Source organism: Chiloscyllium plagiosum, unplaced genomic scaffold (genome assembly GCF_037043375.1).
Source record: "Chiloscyllium plagiosum isolate Xiang-an unplaced genomic scaffold, Cpla_swu_hap1 HiC_scaffold_16, whole genome shotgun sequence".
NCBI lineage: Eukaryota > Metazoa > Chordata > Chondrichthyes > Orectolobiformes > Hemiscylliidae > Chiloscyllium > Chiloscyllium plagiosum.
In genome coordinates this window covers 30744615-30758267 of record NW_028270154.1, presented here as the reverse complement: position 1 = coordinate 30758267, position 13653 = coordinate 30744615, and the positions used below count along the sequence as shown (strand labels likewise).

Sequence of the window (13653 nt, the reverse complement as noted above, 5' to 3'; positions counted from 1 at the left end):
TACAAAGCTGGGTGGCAGGGTGAAATGTGAGGAGAATGTTAGGAGATTACAGGGTGACCTGGACAGGTTAGGTGAGGGGACAGATGCATGGCAGATGCAGTTTAATGTGGATAAATGTATGGTTATCCACTTTGGTGGCAAGAACAGGAAGGCAGATTACTACCTAAATGGAGTCAAGTTAGGTAAAGGGGCAGTACAAAGAGATCTGGGTGTTCTTGTACACCAGTCAATGAAGGCATGCATGCAGGTACAGCAGGTAGTGAAGAAAGCTAATAGCATGCTGGCCTTCATAACAAGAGAGATTGAGTGTAGAAGCAAAGAGGTTCTTCTGCAGCTGTACAGGATCCTGGTGAGACCACACCTGGAGTACTGTGTGCAGTTCTGGTCTCCAAATTTGTGGAAAGACATTTTGGCTATTGAGGGAGTGCAGCGTAGGTTCACGAGGTCAATTCCTGGAATGATGGGACTATCTTATGTTGAAAGATTGGAGCAACTGGGCTTGTATACCCTTGAGTTTAGAAGGCTGAGAGGGGATCTGATTGAGACATAAGATTATTAAAGGATTGGACACTCTGGAGGCAGGAAACATGTTTCCGCTGATGGGTGAGTCCCGAACCAGAGGACACAGCTTAAAAATAAGGGGTAGGCCATTTAGGACAGAGGTGAGGAGAAACTTTTCACCCAGAGAATGGTGAATGTGTGGAATGCTCTTCCCCAGAGGGCAGTGGAGGCCCAGTCTCTAGATTTGTTTAAGGAAAGAGTTGGATAGAGCTCTCAAGGATAGTGGAATCAATGGTTATGGAGATAAGGCAGGAACAGGATACTGATTGAGGACGATCAGCCATGATCATAATGAATGGTGGCGCAGGCTCGAAGGGCAGAATGGCCTACTCTTGCACCTATTGTCTATTGTCTAATTTATTGGAGTTTTTTGGAGGAGTAAACATGTACTGAGGATAAAGAGAGAATATTGATGTTGTATTTTGCTTTCCAGAAGCAATTTGATGGGACATCCACAAAGATTTCTGCAAAAAATAAAAGTTCAGGTGTAGTGTGTATTGTATTCATAATGATAGAATCTGGTTGGCGGGCAGAAAACAGGGTAAGTATACATGGATGTTTTTCTGAATATAATAAATAGAGTCCTGCAGAGGTCTGTACTCTGATCTTAACTTTCAACAATCTGCACTGATGGCTTGGACTAATGGAGTGAAAGCATGATAGATAATTTGCACATGACACAATGATAAGTAGAAAAGTGTTTTGTGAAGAAGACATTACGAATTTGCCAAAGGATATAATAAAGTAATTAGAAAAGATAAAATGTAAAAATGAAAAACCAAGCATTACTTAAGTGGAGAACAGCTGCAGAATTCTGAGGTAGAGAGGATCCATTTGCTTTAGTGCATGAGTCACAAAAAGCTAGTACGCAAACAAAGCAAGTGATTAAAAAGGCGAATGAGTTGCCGTCCTTTATTACAAGAGGAAATAAACTTCAAAGTGAGAATTTATGTTGGAAGGGTTGAGCTGGCTAGCTTTGTTTCCCATGGAGTGTAAAATAGTGGGAAGGACCTTCATTGAGGAGTATAAAATCCTTCACAGTCTCAACAAGGTGGACAAAGAAAGCAAGTTACCTCCTTGTGAGCAAGTCCAGAACCAAAGCGCATGATTTTAAAATTAGAAATTTCTACTTAGGAGAGAGGTGAGAAGACATTTTCTCTTTCAGAGTACTGTTTGACTTCAGGTCTGAGCCTGGGTTGATGAATATTTTTAAGATAGAGAGAGATTGATTCCCTTACCTAATAGGAATCCAAGGATATCAGGAATAAATGAGAATTTGAAATTCAAAACAGAAACAGATCAGCCATTATCTTACTAAATGGGAGAGCAGAGTCTCTAGGGCTTGGAAAGTCAGAGTACTCTTTTGTAGGAGTAAGGTACCCTTTTGTTAGGGTCAGGGACACTTCGGGGAGACTTAAAACATATTATTTGGACAATGTCAAATGAACTTGAGGAAATGTCAGGTGCCCTTTGAGATTGTTAAAAGTAGACATGAGTGTACATAACAGTGTATGAACTGGTTGGAACTGTCAAGCCAACCAAAGAATTGCTATGCTGATTAGAATTGAAAAGCAGACAAGAGGACTTTCAAGCTGTTTGGAACTGCCAATGGACTTAAATCTCCTGGCATTTAAAACTTTTTTGAAATAAAATCTCCAGTTTATAAAAATCAGTGCTTTCCATTTTACTCTGCCATCTGACATAAACCTGGGGGCTATCCTTGTGGAAGATATGCTGCCTGCTGTAGTCACAATCTATCATTATCACAGTGGATGCCTATTCGTTCATAGTTTGATTGACAGCTCCAAGTATTTAGTTGGCCTAACTCCAGTTATGACCTGATTCACACACTCCCTCCTACCCCAAGTGTGTTGGAAGGGCCAAGGATTTTCAGGTGCTTAATTTGTCATATTAGATTATTCTTACAGCTTTTTTGTGTTAAACTGATTTTCCAAATTTTGTGAATTGTAGATTATATTGTCTTTTATACTGCTTTTTCTATAATTCAGCAAAAACCTGATTCCCACTCCCATCAGAAACATGTCACATTTCAGAATATTTTTGATCATTATTCCAGAAAAAGAACTTGAAGAAAATTCAGCCTCACAATTCAATGGGTGTTCACCCGGTCTTACGGGCCAATATGCAAAGACTGGAACTTGGTGTCCCATTAATAATGACAGAATCCTTTGGGGTATTGATGGAAGGACTAATTAAAATAGTGAACAGTGTAGATACTTACCAAGAACAAAGGCAGCCACCAAGTTTGAAATCTGTCCAAGACCCACAAGGAAATTGAGAATGCAGAATATCTCCCAATTTGGAGAGAATGCTTGAAGCATGCTGAATACAGTCTGGACTGCCATAGTTCCAAACATAACTAACTTCCTTCCAAACCTGCAAAGCAGAAGCAAACCAAGTTTGAACCATATACATTACTGCATACTTGCTATTGTATACCTAATATGATGCGTGTAATTGCTCACATACTAATGTATATAACTGGTAAACATACAACATTTTTACTCTCTTAATTGAACACAGATCTCAGGCTTCTAACACTTTGGACTGGAACCTTTGGTGGGAGGGGGAAAGCGAATACTCAGTGGAGAATAGGGGAGGGTGAATTGGATGGTTTGCGTAAGTGTGTCTATGCGTGCGCATGTGTGTATGCAAATGCATATGTACATAGGTATATGTGTTTATGTACGTGTGTGGTTCAGTCCAACCCTTGATAGCTTCCCAGTAACCTGATTAGTTAACAGTCTGAGCAACTTAGCAAGGAGATGGTGGGAGCTGGGAGGACGCACAGTGAATAGTGGGCACGGCCACTGGAAAGAAGCACAAATGGAATTGGGGTGACGAGGACTGTCTCTGTTTACACCTCCTCTCAATTAATGTGCCCTCACTATTCTGGCCTGTCTGCAGTGTGACTGTTTTCCTTCTGAAATCACACCAAATTACGTAATTAAAACAGTAACAATTAGTAAGCACTGCCCACCTGGGGCAGGTCCACGAGGTGGTCCCCCAACTTGCCCACTCCTCTCTGTACCGGATAACAAAGATCAGGCTTAAGATACTGCTTGTTTGCAACTAAAAAGGACAACAAGTAATTTTGTAAATAACTAACATGCAGTTACAACTGCCTGCATTATTACAAATGTGGTCAAGGGATTTCAAATAAAGCTGCTCTTCAAGTAAATTACTTACTTTATCACACCACATTTAGATAAAAAGAAAATAATTACACTCCTGATTCTCTCTCCCCACCCACCTCATAGGTGCAACTGTCCAGTCAATTCAGTTCACTCTACATAACATTAAGAACTGTCTGACTGCTTAGAACACTGATAAGATTAGTTGGAATACCAAAGAGTCGAGAATGTGATGCTGGAAAAGAACAGCAGGTCAGGCAGTGTCCGACGAGCAGGAGAGTCGATGTTTCAGGCATAAGACTTTTATCAGGAATGAGGCTTGTGGGTCAGGGGCTGAGAGATAAATGGGAGGGGGTGGGGCTGGGGAATAAGATATCTTAGAATGCAATAGGTAGATGCATACAGGAGTTGAGAGGATATGTTGTGGTTATACAGGACATTGGTTAGGCCACTTTTGGAATACGGCATGCAATTCTGGTCTCCTTCCTATTAGAAAAATGTTGTGAAACTTAAAAGGGTTCAGAAAAGATTTACAAGAATGTTGTCAGGGTTGGAGGATTTGAGCTAGAGGGAGAGATTAAATAGATTGGGGCTGTTTTCCCTGGAGCGTCAGAGGCTGAGGTGACCTTATAGAGGTTTATAAAATCAAGAGGGGGATGGATAAGATAAATATACAAAGTCGCTTCCTTGGATTGGGGGTGTCCAGAACTAGAGGACATAGGTTTAGGGTGAGAGGGGAAGGATATAAAAGAGACCTAAGGGGCAACATTTTCACACAAAGGGTGGTACGTGTACGGAATGAGCTGCCAGAGGAAGTGGTGGACGCTGGTAGAATTGCAACATTTCAAAGGCATCTGGATAGGCATCTGAATAGGAAGGGTTTGGAGGAATATGGGCCGGGTGCTGGCAGATGGGACTAGATTGGGTTGGGATATCTGGTCAGCATGGACAAGTTGAACCCAAGGGTCTGTTTCCGTGCTGTACATCTCTATGATTCTATGAAGGTGGGGGAGAAGGTGATAGGTTAGAGACGAGGGTTGGCAATGAGGAAGGACATGTGGCTGTGATAGCAAGTCTGCTTCAGGAAGTGGCTGAAGAGCTGCAGGCGGCGGGGGAGGGGCGGTGCAGTAAGAGAGATACTCGCTGAGATCCTTGTAGAGAGAGAGGAGGAGCAGCTCTTCAGCCACATCCTGAAGCAGACTTGCTACCACAGCCACATGTCTGAAGCTGACTTGCTACCACAGTCACATTTCCTTCCTCAGTGCTATCCTCCTCCTCTCTGTAATACAAACACCTGTGCACCTGAGCAATGCTCTTGTAGCACAGTTGTGACACTTGAATATAATAAGAAAGAGTACCCTTTTTGTTTGACGCTAAAGATTCAGGATAAGTATCCCACAAAACTAAGCATCAATAAAGCATCTCCTTAATCAATAAATCAATGAATTAAGCCATCGATAGTACCACCAAGTAAAATGTACAAACTAATATTCTTCTCAACAGTGTTCTTGGTCCATCATCAGAACCAATTGCCCTTATATTTGTGGGTTATGACCAAAATCAGTGAGTGGTGAGATTAGCCTCTTTTATTCAGCAATCACAGCACAAGTTTGAGATGGCAATAGACTCCCGAAGTGCAGTTCCTACAACAGCCACTTTATACACAGCTCTTACATATTGTAAAATTTCATTACTATGGTGTTACATTTTTTTCTCTAGTACACAAAGGTTTGAAGGGCTTCTGTCCTGGGAGACAGGAGATGGGTTAAAATGTGCTAAGTGCTGGCTGCTACTTCTGATGGGAGGTCTGTCCAGCCTGCTTGCATAATTAGGGAGTGTTAGTCCTTTTGTCTTTTAAGTTAGTAAATATAAAAATGCTGGGTGCATATGCTCTAAATAAGTTAAAAAGTGTACCTGTACTTAGTAAAATAATAAAGGATATTAAACTGATTACTGCAGCTGGGTTGGAGATTTGTTTAATATTTGGTGGTGTGAGTTTCACTCATCCATGCAATTTCAGCGAAGTGCTGTTTTATTAGTTTGTTTCTTAAAGGGGTAATGGCCCGGTAAAGAAGTATTTAACAGGTACATACTAATTGAGGAATCTATTCAGGCCTAGCAAATGGTTGGTAGGGGCTGATTAATATTATAATATTTTATGGGGTTTAGGTAAAGGGTCAGTACAGAGAGATCTGGGTGTTCTTGTACACCAGTCAATGAAGGCAAGCATGCAGGTAATGAAGAAGGCTAATAGCATGCTGGCCTTCATAACAAGAGGCTAATAGCATGCTGGCCTTCATAACAGTGGGGTACCGCAGGGATCCGTGCTGGGACCGCAACTTTTTACAATAAATGTTAGTGATATAGAAGATGGTATCAGCAATAACATTAGCAAATTTGCTGATGATACAAAGCTGGGTGGCAGGGTGAAATGTGATGAGGATGTTCGGAGACTGCAGGGTGACCTGGACAAGTTAGGTGAGTGGGCAGATGCATGGCAGATGCAGTTTAATGTGGATAAATGTATGGTTATCCACTTTGGTGGCAAAAACAGGAAGGCAGATTACTACCTCAATGGAATCAATTTAGGTAAAGAGGCAGTACAGAGAGATCTGGGTGTTCTTGTACACCAGTCAATGAAGGCAAGCATGCAGGTAGTGAAGAAGGCTAATAGCATGCTGGCCTTCATAACAAGAGGAATTGAGTATAGAAGCAAAGAGGTGCTTCTGCAGCTGTACAGGGCCCTGGTGAAACCACACCTGGAGTACTGTGTGCAGTTCTGGTCTCCAAATTTGAGGAAAGACATTCTGGCTATTGAGGGAGTGCATTGTAGGTTCACGAGGTCAATTCCTAGAATGGTGGGATTACCTTATACTGAAAGACTGAAGCAACTGGGCTTGTATACCCTTGAGTTTAGAAGGCTGAGAGGGGATCTGATTGAGACATATAAGATTATGAAAGGATTGGACACTCTGGCAGCAGGAAACATGTTTCTGCTGATGGGTGAGTGCCGAACCAGAGGACACAGCTTAAAAATACGGGGTAGACCATTTAGGACAGAGATGAGGAGAGACTTCTTCACCCAGAGAGTGGTGGCTATGTGGAATGCTCTGCCCCAGAGGGCAGTGGAGGTATAGTTTTTGGATTCATTTAAGAAAGAGTTGGATAGAGCTCTCAAAGATAGTGGAATCAAGGGTTATGGAGATAAGGCAGGAAGAGGATACTGATTAGGAATGATCAGCCATGATCATATTGAATGGTGGTGCAGGCTCGAAGGGCTGAATGGCCTACTCCTGCACCTATTGTCTATTGTCTATTGTAAACAGTGCTTGTCAGCTGATAAGGTGTGAAAATGCAGTAAAATATAGCAAGCTGGTGAGTGAGTTAATAAAGATAGGTTATAACACAATATCTCACATATTTCATTAGTCTTTGTCGTAAGAGGATCTGTCGTCAGCAAGATAGCACATGGTACAAAGGAGTCTTTATATTGCAGAGGTTAATAAGGATCCAAAGCTTGGACAATAGCATCATGAAAAAGTTGCTGAACCAGTAATCCAGAGGTCTGGCCAAGTGCTCCAGTGACACGTGTTCAAAACCACCACAGATGATGGGGAATTTAAATTAAATTAATTTAATCTAGAGTGGATAAAAACGTCAAGAAATTCTTTGGAGAGAAAATCTGTGACTCCTACCCAGTCTAGACCCACAATGATGTTTTTGATTTTTCAGTCATCTGAAATAGCCGAGCAAACCAGTCAGTTCAGTTAAAGTGAGGAATAGGACAAATCATCTAATATCAGTTCAAACAGTAGAAACGTCACTGGACTAGAAACCCAGGTTCATGCTCTGGGAATGTGGTTTCAAAACTTACCATGGCAGATGGTGAAATATGAATTCAACAACACTTGGAATTAAACTTAGCCAGACTGGAAAAGTTTCTATAAAATTCCAGAAAGAAAAGGGTTAATGAAGACAAAAGGGGACAGTCAGAAATGGGAGAATTAATAATAGAAAACAAGTATATGGCAGAGCAGTTTAAACAACAACTTTACTTTTTCTTCACAGAAGACACACGTACCATCACAGAAATGCTAGGAACTTAGGGTCTATTGGAAGAATGAGTTCTAGGAGATTAGTATTAGTAAAATAAGAATGCTGAACAAATGAATGGGACTGCTAGCCAGTAAATCCCGAGAGCCTGATAATCCACACCACATAGCACTAAAAGAGTGGTTTAAAAATTGTGAATGTGTTAGTTGTCATCTTCCAAATTTTGTAGATTTTGGATCAGTCGCAAGAGCTTATCTGAGTGCAGCAGGTAATAGGGAAGGGAAATGGAATGTTCCCCTTTATTTCCGGGGAATGGAGTATAAAAATGTAGAAGTTTTGCTGAAACTGCACAAGGCACTAGTCAGACCACAGCTGAATTATTGTGAATGTTTTTGCTGCTTATACCTAAGAAAATATATTCCAGCACTTGGAGGCAGTCCAATCCAGTCTAGGTTGATTCTGGGTATGGAGAGATTTTCATATAAGACTGAGTAGGCTGGACCTGTACTCATTGTAGTTTACAAGAATGAGAGGCAACTTTATTAAAACAAACAGATTCTTATCTTGACCGGATCGATGCGAAGAGGTTGCTTCCCCTTATGAGACAGTCTCGGAGCAGTGGGCATAATCTCAGAAGAGGATGTTGTCCATTTAAAACAGGGATGAGTCATAAAGGTCTACGGCACTGAACAGGCCCTTTGGCCAACTGAGTCTGCGCCAGTCAAATCAACCAATTAAGTATTCTAATCTCATATTCCAGCGATCTGCCTGTAGCCTTGGAGGTTAGTCAATTGGCTTAATTCTTTACCACAAAGAGCTGTCAAGATTGGGTAATTAAGTTCATTTGAAGCTGAGATAGTCTTTTATTTAGAATGGGGCTAAAGCGTTTATGGGGATAAGGCAGGAAAGTGAAGCTGAGGATCATCAGGTCAGTCCTGATCTCACTGAATGGTGCAGAAGACTCAATGGGCTGAATGGCCTACTTTTGCTCCTGCATCTTATCGGAGGAGAAAGTGAGGTCTGCAGATGCTGGAGATCAAAGTTGAAACTTTATTGCTGGAACAGCACAGCAGGTCAGGCAGCATCCAAGGAACAGGAGATTCGACGTTTCGGGCACAGGCCCTTCTTCAGGAATGAGCAGAGAGTGTTCAGCAGGAGAAGATAAAAGGTAGGGAGGAGGGACTTGGAGGAGGGGCGTTGGAAATGTGATAGGTGGAAAGTGGTCAAGGTGAGGGTGATAGGTCGGAGTAGGATGGAGGCGGAGAGGTCAAGAAGAAGACTGCAGGTCAGGAAGGCGGTGCCGGGCTGGAGGGATTCGGCTGAGACAAGGTGGGGGGAGGGGGGATGAAGAAACTGGTGAAGTCCAAGTTCATCCCCTGTGGTTGGAGGGTTCCCAGTCGAACCTCCATATCCGCCACAGATTCACCTGCACCTCCACCCACATCATCTACTGCATCCGCTGCAGCCGGTGTGGCCTCCTCTATATTGGGGAGACAGGCCACCTACTTGCGGAGCGATTCAGAGAGCACCTCTGGGCCACCCGGACGAACCAACCCAACCACCCTGTAGCACAGCATTTCAACTCCCCCTCCCAGGATATGCAGGTCATTGGACTCATCCACCGCCAAACCACAACAACGCGACGGTCTGAGGAGGAGCGTCTTATCTTCCGACTGGGAACCCTCCAACCACAGGGGATGAACTTGGACTTCACCAGTTTCTTCATCCCCCCTCCCCCCACCTTGTCTCAGCCGAATCACTCCAGCCCGGCACCGCCTTCCTGACCTGCAGTCTTCTTCTTGACCTCTCCGCCTCCATCCTACTCCGACCTATCACCCTCACCTTGACCTCTTTCCACCTATCACATTTCCAACGCCCCTCCTCCAAGTCCCTCCTCCCTACCTTTTATCTTCTCCTGCTGAACACTCTCTGCTCATTCCTGAAGAAGGGCCTGTGCCCGAAACGTCGAATCTCCTGTTCCCTGGATGCTGCCTGACCTGCTGTGCTGTTCCAGCAATAAAGTTTCAACCTCAATCCTGCATCTTATCGTCTTGCAATAAAAAGGGTGGAGGAATAAAACAGGAAATTACAGACTGGTTAGCCTAACATCAATAGTAAGGAAAATGCTGAAGTCTATAATAAAGGATGTGGTAACAAGGCACTTGTAAAACACCAACAGGGTTACACAAAGTCAACATGGATTTAAGAAAGGTAAAACATGTTTGGCAACTCTACATGTGAGAGTAGAATAGTTGAGAGCGAACCAATGAATGTGTTGTACTTGGATTTTTTGAAAACTTTTGATAAAGTCGCACATAACAGGTTATTGTGCAAAAAACAAAACATAAGAGATAGGTGATAAATTACTGGCATAGACTGAGAATTTGTTCACAGACAGGAAACACAGACTTGGAAAATAAAATGATCATTTTGAAGTGTTAGACAATGACTAACTGAAAAAATTAGTACTTGTGGCCCAGTTATTCACACTAGATTTCAATGATATGGATAAAGGGAATTAAGTATATTATTTCCAAGTTTGCTGATGACATAAAAACAGGTGGGATTGAGAATAGTGAGGAAGCCTTCAAGCCTTCAAGCCGGTTTAAACAAGATGAGTGAGTTTGCAAAATCATGACAAATTGGGAATAACATGGATAAATATGTAATTGTCCAATTCAGTAAAATAAACAGAATAGCAGACTAACATCTAAATGGTTTCAGTTTGGGAAATGTTGACGTACAATGGGACCTGGGTGTTCCTATACAGCAATAATTAAAAGCAAGCCTGCAGGTGCAGCAAGGAAGACAAATACTGTTTAGATTAGATTCCCTCAAGTGTGGAAACAGGCCCTTCGGCCCAACAAGTCCACACTGACCCTCCGAAGAGTAACCCACCCATACCCATTTCCCTTTGATTAACACTATGTGCAATTTAGCATGGCCAATTCACCTGACCTGCACATCTTTGGACTGTGGAAGGAAACCAGAGCACCCGGAGGAAACCCATACAGATACAGGGAGAATGTGCAAACTCCACATAGACAATCACCCAAGGCTGGAATTGAACCTAGGACCCTGGTGCTGTGAGGCAGCAGTGCTAACCACTGAGCCACCATGCCAACCCACTACTCTGTTGGCTTTCATTGCTTGAGGGCTTGAGTAAAGCAGCAAAGAAGTCTTATCGCAGTTATATAGGGCCTTGTTGAGACCACACCTGCAATATTACAGTAGTTTTGGTCTCCTTACGCAAGAGATTGTTTATTTGCAAAAATAATGGAGTGCAGCTAATGTTCACTGGACTGATTCCAGGGATGGCAGGTTTTTTGTGTGAGGAAAGGTTGGGGGGACTAGGCCTGTCTTCACTGGAGTTTAGAGAATGAGAAGAAATCTCATATAAATCTCATATGAGACATATAAAATTCTGACAGAGTTAGCCAGACTGGATGCAGCAATGTTATTTCCCCTTGCCTGAGGGTCCAGAACAGGGGGGGGGGGTCACAGTCTCTTGATATGGTAGGCCATTTCAGATTGAGATGAGGAAAATTTCTTCTGTCAGAGAATGGTGAACCTGTGGAATTCTCTGCCACAGACGGCTGTGGATACCAAGTCACCAGCTATGTTTAAGAATAATAGATAGTTTTCTAGAGGTTAAAGGTGTTAAGGAGTCTGTGCAGAGTGTGGGAACATGGTATTGAGATGGCAAATCAGAAAAGATTTACAAGGATGTTGCCAGGGTTGGAGGATTTGAACTATAGGGAGAGGTTGAATAGGCTGGGGCTATTTTCCCTGGAGCTTCAGAGGCTGAGGGGTGACCTTATAGAGATTTATAAAATCATGAGGGGCATGGATAGGATAAATAAACAAAGTCTCTTCCCTGGGGTGGGGGAGTCCAGAACTAGAGGCATAGGTTTAGGGTGAGAGTGGAAAGATATAAAAGAAACCAAAGGGGCAACCTTTTCACACAGAGAGTGGTGCATGTGTGGAATGGGCTGCCGGGGAAGTGGTAAAGGCTTGTACAATTACAACTTTTAAAAGGCATCTAGATGGGTATACGAATAGGAAGGGTTTGTAGGGATATGAGCCGGGTGCTGGCAGGTGGGGCTAGATTGGGTTCGGATATCTGGTCAGCATGGACAAGTTGGACCGAAGGGGCTGTACACCTCTATGACTCTAGTATTATTTGAAGTGACCATCGTGCAGTCCTAGTGGAGAACAGACACCAGCTGCACATTGAGGACAATCTCCAACATGTTGTGTGGTACTGCTACTTCTTAAAAGGGACTGACTGAGAACCATGAGAGCTCAAAAATAGGTAGCTCATGAGACACGCTTGGTCATCAGTGAAAGACCTGGATAGAGCGGATGTGGAGAAAATGTTTCCATTAAAAAGAGAGAAACTAGGACCACAGAAAGCTGTGGAGACCAAGTTATTGAGTGTACTTAAGGCATAGATGGTTAGATTCTTGATTAGTAAGGGGATCAAGGGTTATGGGGTGAAGGCAGCAGAATGGGGTTGAGAAACATATCAGTCATGATTGAATGGTGGAACAGACTCAAATGGGATGAATGCCCTTGCTCTGCTCCTATATCTTATTGTCTAAACTAACTCAACAATAGTGTTGGAACCAAGCAACAGTATCAGAGAGAAATACTGAAGAAGGGCTCATGCCCGAAACATCGATTCTCCTGCTCCTTGGATGCTGCCTGACCTGCTACGCTTTTCCAGCAACACATTTTCAGTATCACAGAGAAATACCCAGCTGCACAGAATACTGGGAGAGAAGGGATGCACTATAATAAGGAATACTGTAAAATAGGGAACATTAATTGAGACATACTCAGGCAACTCCCTTCCTCACAGCATTATGCGTGTTCCTACATCCTGAGGACTATAGTAATTCAAGAATGCAGCTCACCATCAGCTTCAGGATGTGCGGTAAATGTCTACTGACTCAACAACATCTGCAACCCCTGAACAAACTAAAACAAAAGGTGGAGTCTGAAAAAAGTATAAAATAATGAATTTTAAATTCGACTATTGTGTGTGCATGTGAATGGACAGAATGCAAGATTGATAAATTGCAGAATCAGTTGCTGTGTGGAAGTGCGATGTTGCGTCTATAACAGAGACATGGTTGAAAGAAGGTGTTACATGTTCTTGTACACGAGTTGTTCAGTAGTGACAGGAAAGGAAAAATAAAAGGGGTATGGCAAATATACTTAATTAGGAACAGTATTACATGTGGATGCCCACCATGGGTCAAGTACAGAACCAATTTGGCTAGGGATAACAAACAGGAGATACTAGTGAAAATGACATGGAGGAACAAATTTGCAAAAACATTACAGAGATGCAAAATTATACAGTAATTATAACTGGTAACTGTAATTACATAAATATAGAGTGGCATACTAATTCTAAGAATATGTTGAGAAGAACTTCCTGCAACAGCATATTTCCATCTTGTTCAGAAAGGAGGCATTGCAAGCCCATGTTAGGGAACAATGATTATTGCATTACAAAACGGTATAGATGACTATTGACAAGGTCATTGAGCAGTCTAGATTGATTAAGTTTTATTTTTCATACAGTCATAGGATGTGAACTTCACTGGCTGGGCCAGCATTTGTTGTTCATCCTAGATGCTTTTCTGAAAATAGCATTGAGTTTCTCCTTGAACACCGACATCTATTTGGAATACCCACAATGCTGTTAGGGAGGGAATTCCGCGATTTTGACCCAGTCACACTAAAGGAATGGTATATATTTTCATGTCAGGATAGTGAGTAGGTTGGAGGGGAAATTGCAAGTGGTAGTGTTCAATATAGCAGCTGCCCTTGTCCTCCGAGATGGCAATGTCATGGGTTTGGAAGGTACTGT

The 13653-nt window shown here is 42.5% G+C and overlaps 1 protein-coding gene across 1 annotated transcript in view; it reads right to left on the bottom strand.

The window, feature by feature from the left end:
- The window catches only part of LOC122556566 (organic cation/carnitine transporter 2-like), a 111128-nt gene that overhangs the window by 70868 nt on the left and 26607 nt on the right, over positions 1–13653 (bottom strand). The window contains exon 3 of the mRNA XM_043703379.2: positions 2804–2958. Coding sequence (XP_043559314.2) covers positions 2804–2958 — 155 coding nt within the window. The remainder of the gene's footprint in view (positions 1–2803; positions 2959–13653) is intronic.